The 18,777-nt window shown below is 44.3% G+C and overlaps 1 protein-coding gene across 1 annotated transcript in view; it reads left to right on the top strand.

Annotated features, from left to right (window-relative positions):
* Window positions 1–18,520: 18,520 nt before the first annotated feature.
* SBNO1 (strawberry notch homolog 1) overlaps window positions 18,521–18,777 on the top strand; it is a 42,263-nt gene continuing 42,006 nt past the window's right edge. The window contains exon 1 of the mRNA XM_060170535.1: window positions 18,521–18,652. Coding sequence (XP_060026518.1) covers window positions 18,521–18,652 — 132 coding nt within the window. The remainder of the gene's footprint in view (window positions 18,653–18,777) is intronic.

Here is an 18,777-nt window from a genome sequence, read left to right as displayed (position 1 = left end):
CCTAGGTCCCAGCAGTTTAACATCTGCACCACCTTGACCTTTTCAGCAGTTTAATCTATTCATTCCTAAATTGAAAGGTTTATCGAGTCCGCTCTTACAGTATTCAAAACCCGCGGGCACAGTTCTTAACCAACTGAGTCAGCCTCGCTGAGCCACAGCGATCCTAGCCCAACATACCCCAACCGTTTTACAGATGGGGAAAGAGAGGACCAGCAGGAACATGTAACTAACTTGCTGCCCAGTGTCACCCAGCAATTTAATTGCAGGTCCTGGATAAGTCTTTTGACTGTTAGTCCACTAGAGGGCTACCTTAACCCCACGGAAACAACCGGGCACCTTTCTCCACCCAGGGGAGCTGGGTCGTAAGGTCCCAGAGAAACATAGGTGTCCTGGGTATTCTTTGCTTTGAACACAGGTAAGGTGTCCAGTTACAGCTCTTCCCTGGGGATCCCTCCTGGACATAGGAGGAGAGGTCACTCATCCATTCTCTCTCTTTGGTCCCCAAGAAGATTTTGGAATCCCCACCATTGCCCAAGTACCCTACCATTGCACCAGGAAAGTAGGAGAGCAAAATAAGGTGATATATGTGAAAACACTGGGAAAAGTAGGAAGCAACACTTTTCTCACTCACTGTGTGCCCTTTGGTATATTATTTCAGCTCTCTGTCCCTCGGTTTACCCAGCTGTCAAATGATGGAGTCAGCTGTGATCTCCAAGTTTCCTTCCAGCTTCCATAAATACATAGAGGTTTTTACTTTCTCTAAAATGCATTAATTCAACATTTATTGAGCTGTATACCTGACACTGTCTGGTCCCCCAAGGATACAGTGGCAAATAAGACAGATCCCTACATTTTTTAGGACAGAAACAAACAAGAAATCACTTTTTAAATATTAAATAGTGATTAATGTTATGGGTGAAATGAAAACAGGGAATTTTACAGAGTGTGAGTGCGGAGATCATTGCTTCTATGGATCGGTGAAGTCAGAGAAATCCTCTTTGAGTTGGTGGCTTTAGGTTATACCCTAAATAAGTGAGTCCCAAGGGAGAAGGTACTTGTAGGTAGAGGGAATAGTGAGCACAAATGCCCCAGAAGTGGGAATAAGCTTGGTTGTCTGGGGAAAGAAAAAGAAACCCAATGTGATCGGAACTGAGTGTATGATGAGAATGGAGGGCATCAGGCTGGGAAGGTAGGCAGGGGCTAGATCACATAGGCCCTTGAAGGCTGTGCTGGTCTCTTAGCTCCAAATTCACTCTTCTCCACCCTGCCCTGCAATATTTGAGCGGCAAACTGTAGTGCACCTTTGTCAGCTAGTGTTAGGTTCTGTCAATAGGCGAGGATACAGGGAGACTGGAAGGCAGGGGGAGGGACTCACTCCTGCCCGTTTGCTTGCTATTCCTGTCAGAGTAAGTAATGACATTTTGCTTCTGACAGGCCATTTGGTTCATTCTCCAGGCTCTTTCCAGAAATAGCCTCAGCGTGCAGCCCCTCTTCAGAGTTCTGAGCCCCAGCTTTGCAGGGCCCCTCCCGTAAGCTCTTGAAGGGCCAGTGCCAACATCATGGTGCCCCTTTCTCAGCGGCATAAGAACCAGCCCTCCAGGAATCCTCTTCTGATTCTTATTCTCTGTTAACCCCAATGGATCTCTTTGTTCTCCAGCCCTAGAAGTGGGAGCTGCTTCCTGCAGTTATTATTAAATGACTTCAGTGTTCCCCTTCTGCTTGTTCAGCCCTCCACCACCTGTTTAATGAATTTCCTATTTTAAATTCTGTTTTCCTGACCGGACCCTGATGGACACAAGAGCCATTAGTAAGGACTGAGACTTTTATCCCAAATCTGATAAGAAGCCACTACATGGTTTTAAGCCAAGGGTAGATGGATAGATTGGTCAATCTGAACAGCAATTTTGCAAACAGTTATGCAAACAGAAGGATTGCAAATAGCTACAGTTACAGTAATCTGCATTGAGACTCGGGATATTGGAAAAATGTGACATGCTTCAGGACTGACTGCCTGCTTACCGATCTCCATTTTCCTAAGATGCCGTGGGTGAAATCACACCAGTGCTGAGATGACTTTCCTTACTCTAGGGTTATCTTTGAATCAATATTTGCTCCAGGCTTTTGCTATTGTTTAATACTTTTTTATTAGCATCAGTTCTTGGTTTTTTTTTTTGCGGTACGCGGGCCTCTCACTGCTGTGGCCTCTCCTATTGCGGAGCAGAGACTCCGGACGCGCAGGCTCAGCGGCCACGGCTCACGGGCCCAGCCGCTCCGCGGCACGCGGGATCCTCCCGGACCGGGGCACGAACCCACGTCTCCTGCATCGGCAGGCGGACTCTCAACCACTGCGCCACCAGGGAAGCCCAGCATCAGTTCTTTTTTTTTAATGGAAGGGGTTTTTAAATTTTATTATTTACTTATTTATTTTATTTTAATTTTGGCTGCGTCTGGTCTTAGTTGCGGCACTCCGGATCTTCGTTGCGGCACGCAGGCTTTTCTCTAGTTGTGGCGCTTGGGCTCTGTAGTTTGCGGCACACGGGCTCTCTCACTGAGGCGCGCAAGCTCAGAAGTTGTGGAGCGCGGGCTTAGTGGCCCCACGGCGTGGGGGATCTTAGTTCCCTGACCAGGGATCGAACCTGTGCCCCCTGCATTGTAAGGCGGATTCTTTACCACTGGACCACCAGGGAAGTCCCAGCATCAGTTCTTAAAAGGTTCTACCGAATGGGACATGTATTCCACAGCTGGTGACCACTGTGATCTACTAATTCCTTCCATTCATCTGTGAGTATAAATAATATACATACCTTTTCCTATTATATGTATGTGTGTGTATATATATAAATATGTATGTATGGATGGATAGATAGATATACACAGGTACATAAATATATAAACTTCCCCCATATGTATATATACACGTATGTGTTAATATGTGCAACATACATATATACAATATATGTAATATACTTGGAATGCAAGCAAGTGAGAGTAAAACAATACTCGTTCTACCTCATAGGTTTATTGTTAGAATTAAATGAGAGAGGGGAATTCCCTGGCAGTTCAGTGGCAGTTCAGGACTTCGCCTTCCAGTGTGTGTGGGGATGCGGGTTTGATTCCTGGTTGGGGAGCTAGGATCCCACATGCCTCGGAGCCAAAAAAACAAAACATAAAACAGAAGCAATATTGTAACAAATTCAATAAAGACTTTAAAAATGGTTTACATTTAAAAAATATCTTAAAAACAAAACAAAACAAAACAAATTTAGGGACTTCCCTGGCCGCCAAGTGGTTAAGTCTGCGCTTCCACTGCAGGGGAACATGGGTTCAATCCCTGGCCAGGGAACTAAAGATCCTGCTTGTCACATTGCGTGGCCAAGAATATATAAATAAGATAAAATAGAGAAGTTAAAAAAACACTTTAAAAATTAGTTTAAATATATACATGAACCTTTCAAAATTGCATTTTAATTATTGTATTGGTCAAGATTTTTTCCTTTTAATTTTTAAAAAATTATTTATTTCATTTATTTATTTTTTAAATAAATAAATTTCTTTATTTATTTGGCTTTGTTGGGTCTTCGTTGCTGTGCGCGGGCTTTCTCTAGTTGCCGCGGTTGCGGTGCGGGGGCTTCTCCTTGTGGTGGCTTCTCTTGTTGCAGAGCACGGACTCCAGGCACGCAGGCTCAGTAGTTGTGGCGCACGGGCTTAGTTGCTCCGCGGCATGTGGGATCTTCCCAGACCAGGGCTCTAACCCGTGTCCCCCGCAATGACAGGTAGATTCTTAACCACTGCGCCACCAGGGACGCCCGGTCAAGATTGTTTTGGATTGCAAATGAGAGAAACAAAGCTCAGCCTAGTTTAAGAAAATAAGGGAGGAGTTCCCTGGCAGTCCAGTTGTTAAGACTCCACACTTCCACTGTAGGGGACACGGGTTCGATCCCTGGTCGGGGAACTGAGATCCCAGTGCAGCCAAAAAAAAAAAAAGTGAGTTTATTGTCTTTCATAACAGAAAAGTTCAGGGTATGAGTAGCTTCAGGCATCGAAGGATGATCCAGGGACTCAAAGGATGTCATTAGAAGGTCAACAGGGTTTAGTCTCTCCCTCTTTCTCCCCATCCTGCCCTTTGCACCACTGATTTCTAGGTTGGCTTCACAGACTGGTCTCCAGCTCCACATCATGGGCTTTGCCCCTACTTCTCAATGTTATTTTGGCAAGGGAGTGTCTTTTTCCTATTATTTTCAGTACAAAGTTCCAGAATTGAAACTCACTGGCTGGCACTAAACCAATCAAAGCGGCCTTGACAGTGGATCCAGTATTCCAATTGGCCAGACCCAGATTACATGCTCTACCCTGGAGTGATGTATGTGGGAGAATGTTAGCCCTTTCCATACCACATGGACTTTGAGAGGGCATGATAAATTTAAGATGCGGTTATCTGAAAAAAGAGAGGTGGATTCTAGGGACTTCCCTGGCAGTCCAGTGGTTAAACCTGGGGCAAGAAATACACAAGATGGGACTTCCCTGGTGGTCCAGTGGTTAAGAATCTGCCTTCCAATGCAGGGGGTGCGGGTTCGATCCCTGGTTGGGGATCCCACTTGTGTGGTGCAACCAAAAAAAAAAAGAGAGAGAGAGATGGATTCTGGGCAGTCAAAACAACTGCTGTTACAGAGCACAGAGGATTTTTAGGGCAGTGAAAATACTCTGAATGATACTGTAATGACAGAACATGTAATTATACATGTGTCCAAACTCATACAATGTACACCATCAAGAAGAAGTAAACCATGGACTCTGGGTGATAATCATGTGTCCATGCAGGTTCATCAATTGTAACAAATGTATCATCTGGCGGGGGCTGTGTATAGTGGGGGAGGCTATGCAAATGTGGGGTCAGGGGGTAGATGGGAAATCTCTGTTCCTTCTCCTCAGTTTGGCTGGGAATCTAAAACTTCTCTAAAAAATAAAGTCTTCAACAATAACGATACCGCTACCTGCGATTATGTCTACCACCTTCTAAAATCCAGTACACGCTTCAGCCCACATTCTGGTGCTCTCTGCTGCATTAGATATTGCTTGATCACTCATTCCTTAAAACTCTACTGCCTTGGTTCTGCTTTGACCTCTCTGATTGATCTTTCTAAGTCTCATTGCATATTCACTTTTTAGATACAGGACCTCAGGTTTCTGCCCTTGGCCCCCTGCTCTTCTCTCTGAGTACAGTTTTATCCTCTCTCATGTTTTAATCCCCATCTGGATCCTCAAGCTGTAGACTCAACTGCTTGCTAGACATCTCCACTTGGATTCCCACAGGCCTCTCAAAATTCCTTATGATAGACTTACTTTGATAGCCTCCAGTGAACAGCATCTCCCGCTATTCATACGCTTGTGTGACTTTCCTTGAGTCCTATTTTACCTTGTTAACCAACAGAATATGATGGAAACATCACTGTGTCACTTGAAAGCCTAAAATTTAAGAAAGGCTAGAAGCTTCTGCTTTCGTGTTCTTGGGAGTCCTGAGCCACAGTACAAGAACCATAGAGAGGCTACTGGAGAGACCACTTTGAGAGAGAGAGAGATACAGCTGTCCCAGCATCCCAGCTGAGCCCAGCCCACAGCTGATCCACCAGCTGATTACAACCACACAAGTGACTGTTAGCAAAACCAGAAGAACTGTCCAGCTGAGCCCAGCCCAACTTGCAAAATCATGAGAATAACATTGCAGTAGTTAAGTCATTACCTTTGGGGGTCATTTTTTCCCTAACAATAGGTAAGCAAAGCATTCCTCATACCTAAAGCCAAACTCATTGTCTTCCTCTTTAGACCTGTTTGTCTTCCTGAGGTCAGCGTTTCAGCAAATGGCACTTGGCCTTCTTCTATTGCTCAACAATTTTGCTCCAGTTCAGGTTCTGTTCTTCTCTCCTCTCAACCTGTCTGGTCTTTGTACCTGCAGCCCAGTTTTTAGATCCAACTGCTGCACTGCTTCCAGAGTGATTCTTCTAGAATGCATACCTAACCATGGCAGTTCTCTGCATAACAGGCTTCTGAGTTCTTTGTAGCTTACAGAATAAAGTCCAAACTCAGTTATAAAAGGCTCTTTCAGAATGATCTTTATCTACTTTTTGCAATCCTACTAGTAACTCCTTTTTACTTGCTATATCAAGGTACAGAAGGCAGACACTACACCAGTTATTTAATGAAGAAAATTTAAGATAAGAAATTGTTGGGCATTCCCTGGCCGTCCAGTGGTAAGTACTCCGTGCTTTCACTGCCGAGGGCCCGGTTTCAATCCTGGTCGGGGAACTAGGATCCCACAAGCCGCGCAGTGTGGCAAAAAAAAAAAAAAAAAAAAAAATTGTTAACTAGGTATAAACTGGTGAACTAGGTAACTGAAAGGGTAAAGAGAGAACTTGAAGGCATCACAGGCGTTGCAACTGTGGAAAGCAATTCTCACCACTCAGGCTAAGGGGAAAAAGGGAAGGGGTTGGTGTAATTTAAACTTATAAACGGGACTTCCCTGGTGGTCCAGTGGTTAAGACTCCATGCTCCCAGTGCAGGTGGCAGGGTTTGATCCCTGGTCAGGGAACTAGATCCCGCATGCTGCAACTAAGACCCGAGACAGCTAAGTAAATATTTCGAAAAAAAATAAACTTAGAAATGTAGAAGAGGGGCCCCGTGTTGCTGAAACCGAAACTCCAAGGAGGGGGTTCTGCTCAACTGGTGTTAGTGTCTCTGAGCTTGGAGGGTGACCCTGTGGTTGCTCTCACTGGTCCTCGTGTCTGAGAGGAGAGTTTGGTGTGATGAGGCCAGCTTTGTAAGTGTGGGAAAAACTGCAAACTGGATATAGCTGCTGCGGTATCACTTTGGAGGGAAATGCACGTGCCAGGGTGAAGAGGTGTTGCTGGGATGACATTCACAGGAAACTTTTTCCTGCTCCAGCCTAGCGGCACTGAAACAGCTGGCAAAGCAGAAATGTAGTTCTGCAGTGCATCACAAAGCAGAGCATAGACGCTTGGGTTTGGAGCTGAGAAACATTATGTTAACAACTGGTGCACTTGCTTTGTGTTTTGTTTTGTTTTGTTTTGTTTTCTGGCTCCATCGTGCAGGATCTCAGTTCCCTGACCAGGGATCCAACCCATGCCCCCTGCAGTGGAACTGCGGAGTCTTAACCACTGGGCCACCAGGGAAGTCCCTGGTGCACTTGCTTCGTTACTGTCCCTTCTCTTTGCTTTGCTCCTGTTTCAGGACATTTGCATGTGCTGTTTCCTCTTTCTCAAGTGCAGTTCTCTCTTCACTTTGCCTAGTTAACACCTACTTTTCCAATCTTATCTGGGTTATCGCTCCCTCAAAGAAGCCTTCTTTGACTTCCCTGATGAGGTCAAATTACTCTATAATAGGCTCTGTTAGCTTTTATGTAGCCTTGTCACAGCTACAAGTTTACATTTTGTGTAATTTTGGGATTAATGCCCACTAGATTGTAAGGGCATTTATCTCAAGGGCAGGCACCATCCCTCACATCCCACCTGATTTGTTTTTCTTAAACTTGTGTCCCTAACACAATACCTCTAACATGGTATCTGGCTCAAATATTTGTTGAATGAAATGAGAAGTGTAGTGTAAATATAAATAGCCCCCCCTGACTTGGGGGGAGTCCATACCATGCTTGAATAGGGATTTTTCTGAATTATCTGCTTCCAGTAGTATCTCTGTTCTGGACGCAGCTCGTAAGTCTTCCTCCTGCCTCTGACCCTCAGTCTCTCAGTTCCCATCCCCTGATAACAACTGCTACTTGGGTTGTCATTCTGAGATGCTCCACGCGAACGTGCAAGCAAAATATATATTCTCGTAGACAGAAGTGCTTCATTCTATTTTTTTTTTAATTTTATTTACTTATTTTGGCTGGGTTGGGTCTTCGTTGCTGTGCGCACCCTTTCTCTAGTTGTGGCGACCGGGGGCTATTCTTTGTTGCGGTGTGCGGGCTTCTCCTTGTGGTGGCTTCTCTTGTTGTGGAGCACAGGCTATAGGCACGTGGGCTTCAGTAGTTGTGGCACGCGGGCTTCAGTAGTTGTGTCATGCGGGCTCTAGAGCGCAAGCTCAGTAGTTGTGGCACACGGGCTTAGTTGCTCCACGGCATGTGGGATCTTCCTGGACCAGGGATCAAACCCATGTCCCCTGAATTGGCAGGATTCTTACCCACTGCGCCACTGGGGAAGTCCCAGAAGTGCTTCATCCTTTTGAACAACTGTTTCACTGTAGGAAAGTACCATAGTTTAGTTAATTAGTCTTTTCTTCAAAGACATTAAAGTTGTTTCCCATCTTTTCCTTCTACAAATGCTGCTGCAGTGAATGACCTTGTGCATAACATTCGTGTGCATATGTGCAGTTATATTATAAATATCCCCTGAAACACCTTTTACTTTGGTTCAAGGTAAAGAGATTATGCAGAGATGGCAGCAAGGATCTGGCTTAGATGCTCAGAAAGTACCTCAAAAGGTGGGAGTTCCTAGGTTAGACCTCTGTCTTCAGAATCTAGGACTCATCTAGTCCCGGTGTACAACTAGAGTTTGGGGGCCACTTGGAAACTGAATTGCTCCAACCAAGCTCCAAAGACACTGATGCATTAACTATCAATACAATGTCTTAGTTTTTTTGCTGTATTCTTTCTCTTTTTATAATGTGACAATTGCTTGTTTGCTGTCATCTACACTAGACCATAAACTAGGCTAGGGGAAAGTAGTGAACAAGACAGATGAAGGCCTTGGTCTCCCATGGTTCTTTTTTTTGGCCACGCCAAGCAGCATGCGGGGTCTTAGTTCCCCAACCAGGAATTGAACCTGTGCCCCTGCAGTGGAAGCGCAGAGTCTTAACCACTGGATCTCCAGGGAAGTCCCCAAGGCCTTGTTCTTATGGAACTATTTTTATTTTTTTTACCTTTGTAGGTTTGTGTGTATATGGATTAAACGAAATAATGGAGGTACAGTGATTAGCAAATTTGCAATTTAAAATGTTTGTTTACACGTATACATATATAATACATATTCATGTATATAAACAGAATATTGGAAGAGTCATAATTATTCTTGCCATGACTACATTTTTTTCCTCTCCCCCAGCCCCACACTGTCTCTTGAAGAGCTCACACCTTAACCTCCAAGTTAACCAAACCAGTAGGTTTGCTTTGAGCTCAAGGCGAGTGCGAAGCGCGGCCGGTAGGAGGCAAGAATCACCCAGGCGTGCCCATTACCTAAGCAAGGGATTCAAAGAGCATTCTCAGAATGACTTTACAAAAGGGTTACCAAGAAGTTAATTTGTTTATTCTGTGTCAGGTCACTTAGTAGTAGTAGCAATAATAATGATCATAATGGAGAATATGAAAATAAGGAAATGAGAGGTAGTAGCGACAGATCTGCAGCAATCATTAATTGAGAGCAATAGTTTGTTCAGGTTACCGGGTGTGTGTGAATAAAAAAGAAGTGGGGCTGATTACGCTCTCACTCCTTAGGATCTGTACATGGCAGTGGACCAGCCGAGGGGCTCCGAGTTACTTGCGGTTTCACATTGAATAAAGTGCTTTGAGCAAGCCTAACAAGCAATGAGTAGGCGAATATTTTTTTCTAGAATTAACTAAGGTAACGAGCTTTTCAAAGTGACAGAGACGCCACTAGGTAACTTCCCGGCCCAGAGCCACACATCGAAAAGGTTTTGAAAACAGCTTCGGGCCCCTCCTAGCCTGACTTTGAAAGCAGGTGTGGGACGCATGCGCCCGGCCCACCGGTTGACCTCCTGGTGGCAACCCAGATCACGGACCTTCTTCCCGACAGCCCGCGAGGGAGAAAGGGAGGGGAAACGGAACTCTCGCGAGATCTTTCGAGCGCCGGCGGAAGCAGTAGACACGTGACTCTCCTAGGCGGCCTTCGTCTTCCCCCCTCCCCCTTCCTCGGAAACCCGGCCCCCTCACCCCTCGCCCACCCCGGAGCCGCGGTAATGGACGGTTTGGGTTCCGGAATTCCCTTGGATCCAACCACTGATACCGGGTCGGCAGGAGCGACGGAGTCCGTGCTTAGCGGCGAAGGCAGGGGCGGTCAAGATGGGGGGGGGAATCATCCTCCTTCACCTAGGAGGGAGGCGGGGCGGAGAGGGGCGCTGGGGAGTGGGGTGGGGGAGGGAGGAAGTCACGTGGGGTGTGCGCGCGGCGCCTCATCCGTTGCCCCACCCCCTCCCGGCGGGGCGGGGCGGGGGGGCTGAGGGGGAGGGGCGTCAAGATGGCGGCGGGGAGGTAGGCAGAGCCGGACGCCGCTGCTGCCGCCGCCACCGCCGCCGCCTCCGCTCCAGTCGCCTCTGGTTCTTCAAGCTCTCGCCACCCGGAGAAGCTGTTCCGGCGTCGGATCCCGCGGGGAAAGTAAGTCCTCTCCTTAGCCCTTTTCTATCTCTACACTCCCCCTCCCGGACAGCCTCCCACTCCCACCCTCCTCAGGGGGCCGTGCGGGGCCGGGCTGGGGGGGGCCGCCACCTCACCCCGGCTTGGGGCCTCCCTCGCCCCTCGCAGCCCCCTCAGCTGCACGCCCTGGGGGCCCTCGGGGGCACGGTCCCGGCGGTGGCCCCGCCGCGCTCGCTTCCTCCGCCCGTCAGCGCCGGGCCCTGCGGTCGCCGCGCGTGGGGCTCTCGGGCCCCGGGGGCCCCGCTGTCCCGGGCCGGAGGCACCCCGTTTGGGCGAGGAGGCAGCGTCTGCGGACGCCGGTTCCGGCTCCCACTGGGCCGTACCCCCCCTTGCTTCCGCGGCTCGACCCGGGGGCTGCGAGGTCCCGGCCTCTCAGGAAAGTGAGCTCCGTAATCCTTCAGAAGTCCTCCTGCCGGACGATTGTTCCGGTTCAGGGCGAGTGCGGGAGGCGACAGGGTCGCCCAAGATCTGAACCCCCGCACCTGCAGTTTGCTGATTACCTCGCTGTCGGGGCGATGGGGACGGTACGTGGGGCACGTGGGGCTACCTTCACGCCTCACCCGGTGATTAGGTTAATTTTGCCTCGAGCTCGCTCGCTCGCCTCCTGGACCCTAAGTAAGCATCTGTGTGGAGGCGAAAGGCGGTTGGGAATTGGCTTACTTTGAGAGTGTTTGGCGTAACGAGCATCTAAAGTTCCCCAAACCAGTGTATGCTGGTGGTTTCCCAGAAGTGGTTTGGGGTCGGTTTAACCGCTGAGGAGGTTTGGATGTGCCTGAACCCTTGTGATTGTTTCTTTCCTGACCCTGGCATCCAGCTCCTCCCCTTTCCACCCCGGCTTTGTGTTTCTGTTTGGTTAATGTTTGCGGACCACTAACTTGATCCTCGCACAGAGAAGCTCTTTTTATGTGCGTGCTCCGTTTACTGTGGGAGGCTTTTGTTTTGGGGAGTCGCTGGTTGAGAAACGTGGGAAAAGAACGGGCAAGAAAATGAGAGTCAAATAAAGCAACGTTTTTAGCCATTGAATTGCCCAGCCAGTTGTAACCGCACCCGGAAGTTTGTACTAAACACGTGTTGATGAGAAGAAGGTTAAAAACTGGGTCCCCTTTGACCTTTAAAAGTTGATTATTAGCAGTTTATGTTGAGTTAAATGTGTCGTATTCTCTAGGCAGCCAGAATTAGAGACGGAATAGGGTTTCTAAAGTGTCGGCAGGAGGGTCCAGAAAGCTGTCAAACCCCTAGTTGCTCTAGCGCGGTTCCTCAGAACAGTTGGAAACAGTTAAACCAGATAACAGTGCGGAGGGATTCCATTTTTTCCCAGTTATTTACCGCAATCAGAACTGCTTTTCATAAGCAGTGGGGAAAGCCTTCATCACTGCACAAAAGATAGTTTGTACAGAATTTCTAGGATAAAATGTAGAATTTGCTGCTGCTGCCTTGAGTGGGACATTAGTTTTGCAAGCAAGGGAACATTTTATTTTCATGTTTAAAGAAGTTGTTTCCAAAGTTTACCTTACCAGAGAAGACATCTTTACTCTTTTCCTCTGGATTCTGCTTTTTATCTCCCAATATAACTTTATTCCCAGATCTAATTTTGTTCCATACAATCCTCCAGAATTTTAAATAAATTTTATTTTAGTTGCTGGGTAAATGTTAAAAAGGGAGGCTTAGTGAGTGGCTTACAGATCGTAAATTCATCATCCATTCATCCATCCATTCATTCATCCATCCATTGAATGCTCTTATGTGTCAGTTTTACATGTTTTAAGGGTTTTGCTGAGATTACTATTTAAAAACGTGCAGTATGGAGATTCTTTTCATGTTTTTTTAGTCTTTTTTCGCCTCAAAGACTTTAGGTACAGATAACATATTGGCATTTCTTAGTCTCTGAATTGAGCTTTGATTTGAGACTTGCCGCCTTGCCTGTGAAGGAAGACAGCACACAGGTCTGAGGTCTGCTCTTAGCAAGATACCTGACTTTTCGTGAGGCTCTGTGGGTTTGTGCTTTGCCTGCCAAAAATTGGTGTAAAGATACTTTCCGAGAGGAATTGTTTTCCATTAAATAGACAATTAATAACCAAGATGATGTAATCCTTAAGTTTTTGCAGTTGTCTTTTTTAATGCTAATTGACAGATCCACTTTGATGTGGTTGAGCTTTACTAAGTAAGGACAACCTTGTGATACCACTGAAATTTTCTGTAGATGGAAAGGATAGGCTCTTGAAGAGCAGGAACTCTCTTTTATGAAAAAAAATATGGTATAAAACCCGTCAAATTAACTTGCTTATTTACCTCTTGGGAGACAGTATATAGCACAGAGCAGTGATTTTCAAACCTTTTTTACTGCATTCCGCAGTAAGAAATGTGTTTTACGTTGTGACCTAGTACATAATGCACGCATAGAACTCAGTTTTGTGAAATGTTTACACTCTCTGCGTGTGCTGCATTAACTCTGTCTGTATTTAAAATATTTGAATATTCTATATTTGAAATATTTAAAAATACTGGTCATGAGATACTTAAATTATTTGACAGCATTGTTGTGACCAGCAGTTTGAAAAATACTGGTATGGCGTTAATAGCACAGAATCTTGGGATGGGTGGGCAGGGTGCAGGGCGCAGGTATCAGCCCTCCTAGGTTTGTAATTCTGCTACAAGCTTGCTTTGTTGTTACCTTGTTACAGTTCATCTCTCTAAGCCTGTTTCTCATCTCTGACAAGGGAATAAGGGATAGTTTTTACTCATGGATTATTTTGAGAGTTAAAGAATTCCAACCATATAGTGAATGTCGAGAAGACTAGCCATCTGATTTTGATGGTGTGATGGAGAAAGTAGTGCCCCCCACCCAAATCTTTCTTGGGTTTCTTTTTCAAAGCATTTTTGAAACTTGTATATAATCTGCACATTCCTTTGTGATTCCATTCTTCCTATAGGTTTTGCAATGAGAGTGAGGGGAGGGGCCCTTTACTGAGCAATCGCTGCTTGGGGAAGTAGGTGTTAAAAAATACAGATTATATCCTTTTAGGTAAAGAAAATCCTTTTTAGCAAACTTCTTCATACCTACCTTCCCTTCCTCCTGATACTCTTAAGGAACCAGCACTCAGTAGACACTTAATGAATACTTGTTGATGGACTTAACCAGCTAAATTCTAAGTGGATCATTATCCTTCAAATTCTTAAGCTGAGTGCCAGTCATCGACATCCAGGCTACATAAAAACAGAGTTGGGTCAAAAATTAGACATGTTTAGCACTATTAAGTAAAGAGAAAAATCCTTTTCAGGCAAAGGTATTTCTTTCTTTCTTTTTTTAATTTAAATTTATTTTATTTTTGGCTGCGTTGGGTCTTTGTTGCTGCGTGAGGGCTTTCTCTAGTTGTGACTGGTGGAGGTTACTCTTGGTTTCGGTGCACGGGGTTCTCATTGCGGTAGCTTCTCTTGTTTCGGAGCTCTGGGGTGCGTGGGCTTCAGTAGTTGTGGCACACAGGCTCAGTAGTTGTGGTGCACAGGCTCAGTAGTTGCGGTGCACAGGCTTAGTTGCTCCACAGCATGTGGGGTCTTCCCGGACCAGGGCTCTAACCTGTGTCCCCTGCATTGGTGGGGGATTCTTAACCACTGCACCACCAGGGATGTCCGGCAAAGATATTTCTAAAATGATATTATATGTGCCCATTTAAATATGTCTACCAGTTTCCTCTAGATATGCTAATTGATTAGATATATTGGATGTATGACACTTGAGTAAAAAGGGTGCTAGTATTTTATAGAACTAATGTGGAAGTTAATTAGTGAATAAATTGCCAACAGGTAGTTTGTATTCTAGATATAAAGTGTTATATCAGCAATTGGAAGGAAAACATTTTTTGAACATTATAGTAATGTTTATCAATATAATGGTTAATAGTAGCTAATATTTATTCCACGTAGTGTAATATTTACTCAACACAGCAATCCTGTAAAGTAGGTTCTATTTTTATTCCCATTTGAAGATGAGGAAACTGAGTCACAAGTTATTACTTAACTGTGTTACACTACTTAGCAGATGGTGTAGTCAGTATTTGAAACCAGGTTTTCCCCTTGACTTCATAGTCTCCTCAGCCTCTGTAGTGTACTGCTGTTGCTGCTGCAGGTACATCTCTTGTATCTGCCCAGAGCTATAAAGATCTGCTTCGGTCTCAACAAGAGGAACCTTGTCCTTGTTGATAGGTTTCAGTGTTGGTGTTCTCAGTGGGAACTGTATCCTTTCATTCTTCTGATTGGCTGTTGTTTCTCAGGATTCTCTTCCTGCCAAGGATGTCTCTTAGTTTCTGTCTACTACTGTGTCATTAGTCCTTATTTATCATAGACGCTTTCATAGGTGTACTATTTTTGAATACGTGATATTTTCAAATGTATTTATGATAAAAATGGAACCTTTTTCTTGTCCATTGTTTGAGATAGAATCACTCTGTGTTTAGTAGTTAGCAGTTCTTTTTCACCTAACAGTGTTTGTGTTTACATTATACTTAGTGGGTTCAAAGTGAAAATGTTTTTTTCCCTTTCAGGAATAAATCTTACTTGTTTGTAAAATGTGGGGAAGGTTGCATAATATAACCTTTTAGGGGCTCTGTCAGCTTGAGCACTGAAATTCTGTGAGTCTGTAATATTGATAGTTTCAGAATAGGAATATGATTAAATATTAAGGATTTTCCTTAATGGAGTTAGAGAATGGCATAGATGTGTCCTCTCTATCCCCTCCCCACTTCTCATGCAAAAAAAGTGCAAGTAGGGAATTTGTGCCCAATTGGCTTGAGAGAAAGGATCCCTTGATTTTGTTTGTGTATAAGATGTATATAAAATTAAAATCTCTTTCATTAATAGCTCGTAAAAGACAATGTCTCTTACAGGCATTGTCAGTACTAGGTCACTGCTCAGATCAGAGGGTCTCAAATTGTGATTCCTGTGCATTTTGAGTAGGTCACTGATAATGTTACTTATAACTGTTGCCATCATTTCTTATGGACTCCAACAGGTTTACTCCCCAAATAACTCTCTTCCATGATATTTTTGTACTTATAATGCTAATTGTTCAGAAAATATATTTCAGAAAGCTCTCGTGAATTCAGTAACACATGGATTAATGGATCCCTCGGCCTCCAAGCTTTCTGTGGTCTGTAGTTTAGGAATCATTGGTTTAAAAGAATGTGCTTTTGTTTCAAATGTAAATAATTATTTCCAATATTTACTTTAAAAAAGATGACATTTTGATAGTCTCAGGAATTATTAATCTAGGTCAAAATAAGCCATAGCAAGTGGGCTAAGACCCTGTATTCCCATAGGTCATTGGTCCTAATGAAGTATTTTATAGATTGAATTTTTTATTTTTATTTTTTTTGCGGTACGCGGGCTCTCACTGTTGTGGCCTCTCCCGTTGCGGAGCACAGGTTCCGGACGCACAGGCTCAGCGGCTGTGGCTCACGGGCCCAGCTGCTCCGCGGCATGTGGGATCTTCCTGGACTGGGGCAGGAACCCCTGTCCGCTGCATCGGCAGGCGGACTCTCAACCACTGCACCACCAGGGAAGCCCTGAAAATATTCTAAAGCATTGGTTTGCTCTCTTGGTACATATTTGTACTATGTACTAGGATAGTAGTTTGTAAAGTGTGGTCAACTATGTATTAGAAAAACGGATCAACTTTTTTTTAAAATAAATTTATTTATTTTATTTATTTCTTTTTGGCCGTGTTGGGTCTTCGTTGCTGTGTGCAGGCTTTTCTCTAGTTGCGGCGAGCGGGGGCTACTTTTCGTTGTGGTGCGCGGGCTTCTCATTGCAGTGGCTTCTCTTGTTGCGGAGCATGGGCTTTAGGCACGCGGGCTTCAGTAGTTGTGGAACGTGGGCTCAGTAGTTGTGGAACGTGGGCTCAGTAGTTGTGGCTCGCAGACTCTAGAGTGCAGACTCAGTAGTTGTAGCGCACGGGCTTAGCTGCTCTGCGGCATGTGGGATATTCCTGGACCAGGGCTCGAACCCGTGTCCCCTGCATTGGCAGGTGGATTCTTAACCACTGTGCCACCAGGGAAGCCCCCAAATGGATCAATTTTATATTAAATCCATATTTTGACATTTCTCCTTGTCTCCTCTGTCATCCGGTTCTTTCATATTTCCATCTTGTTGTTTAATACTGATTCTCCCCTTTCCAGTTTTAATCTCAGACAGGCTTTTATTCCGAAGTTAAGTATTGAAACTTCACAGGTTACCAATATTGACTTCTTGATCTACTCATTGGAAAGAGAATGCATGGGCTTTGGGAATTTGAACAGTCTAGATCTGGGTGTGACCTTGGGCAGGTAATTTAAGCTTTTTGAGCCTCAGTTTCATTTCTAGAATTATAATACTTATCTTGCTCAGGGTTGTCATGGACTAGTGATGGACATGAAGAGCCTGACACTGTGCCAGGCTTGTAAAAGATACTTAGTCACTGTCAGTTCCCTTCCCTTCCTCCTATCTGCTCAAAATGCTTTCTTCCTTAGACTTCTTTTCTTTTCTCTAAAAATTTTGGGGAAATCTCCTTTGGGCTATCCTTGCTCTCATCCTTTAAACAGTAGGTCTGCCCTTCATTTCATTTCTGGATATCTGGATGTCTGGATGACTGAAGCAGCAGTTCCTGTTAAACAAGAACCAGAGACGCTACCTACTCCAGCACTATCTTTGTAAATCACATCTTTGTAAATGATGTACAAGCGACGTAGACCTACCTAGTAGAGAATTTCTCTATGAAATGTCCTGCTTTGATCTAAAACAGTGGTTCTTGTATGTTGGGAAGTCGTGGTCATGGTATTCTTGGCTAACAACTTTTTTTTTGTAGGACATAATGAAACATTTAATTTCATTGCACAGTCTGAGAATAAATGGACTAGCTGAAAATTAGTTTATTTATGTAATGTGAAGTTCTTTGATAAAAACAAGTAGTCACATTTCTCATAATTATGTTTGTGTATATAAATTGGTTATTTCAGATAAATTAATGAGAAAAGTTAAAATTAAGAAAGCTCTGTTAAACTTTTTTTTCCCTACAAAATGGATAAAAATCCATCTTAGTGGTAGAATACTTTGATTTGGCTCCTATGAGTACAGTTGGAAAACCCCAGCTGAAAGTGTATTTGCCTGCTCGAATTAGGCATTTTCCCCCTAAACTCCATATATCTCACCTTTAGGTCTCCTGGGCTCAACCTTTTTCATTTTCTCTTGGCTTAACTCTAATTATCCATCAACTCATGCTTTTTTGTGTGTGTTTCATGTTCTCCCTTCCATTTTGAGCTTTTATTTAAACTTAGTCTTATGGATTCTCCTTAAATATCTTAGAATCCATTCCCCCTTCTTTCTCTTTACATCTCACTGTTATAGCACATCATCTTTTTCCTGATCTGCTGTAGCATTTTCCTAAGATGTCTCCCTGCCTTGGTCTTACTCTACCCATTCTCAGTTTGCTTCCATACTGCTGTGGAGTAATTTTTCTAAGTCACAAATCTGACTATGTCTTGCAGTCCTCTATCTGAAAACCCTTTAGTGACCCCTGATTCTCACAGGATTAAATGAGCTCTTTAGCATGGTGTTCAGAGCTGTGGGCGAAAACTTCTTCGTCTCTTGCCATCACCTTTGTGAACCTTGTATTTCTGTTCTGAGCTTCCGTACCCACGTTGAACTACTCTAGCCATCTTTCTTAGAGTGCCAGCATCATTCGTGCCCCCATAAGTTTGAATGCACTATCCAGAAGATCCTTGTCTACCTGGCAATTTCTTACCTGAGACTTGGCTCCATTGTCATCTTTGTAATCTCTCTCCCCAGGTGAATTCAGCATTTCCTTCTCTGTTCCCACAGCATTTTGTAACGTATACTCTTTCTGTGATTTGCATACTTTTCTGTCCTTTCCATCTTAATGTGAATTTCTTGGGATCAGAGACTATTGCTCTTTCATCCTTTTTTTGCCTGCTGTGTAGCAGGTTCTTCATAAATATTGAATGAACGGATCCGGTAGAAAATGTTGGTTTATGTTTAGAAGAGAGTTAATTGTCATTTTAAGTTTTTAATGTTAATATTTAATATTTTGTTCTAAAGATGGTGGAGCCAGGGCAAGATTTACTGCTTGCTGCTTTGAGCGAGAGTGGAATTAGTCCGAATGACCTCTTTGATATTGATGGTGGAGATGCGGGGCTTGCAACTCCAACACCTACCCCTCCCGTACAACAGGTAAGTGTTTTCCAAAGCCTCTGTAAGAAGTGAGTTTTTTCTTAATTTTACTTTCTATTATAGAAATAGGTATTGTTAAGCGTTAATTTTAAATATGCATGTGAATATTACTTTTATGTTGATTA

This window comes from Lagenorhynchus albirostris, chromosome 14 (assembly GCF_949774975.1).
Source record: "Lagenorhynchus albirostris chromosome 14, mLagAlb1.1, whole genome shotgun sequence".
In the NCBI taxonomy this organism is placed as follows: Eukaryota; Metazoa; Chordata; class Mammalia; order Artiodactyla; family Delphinidae; genus Lagenorhynchus; species Lagenorhynchus albirostris.
Note: the sequence above shows the minus strand (reverse complement) of the source record. Positions and strands in the feature narration are given on the sequence as shown.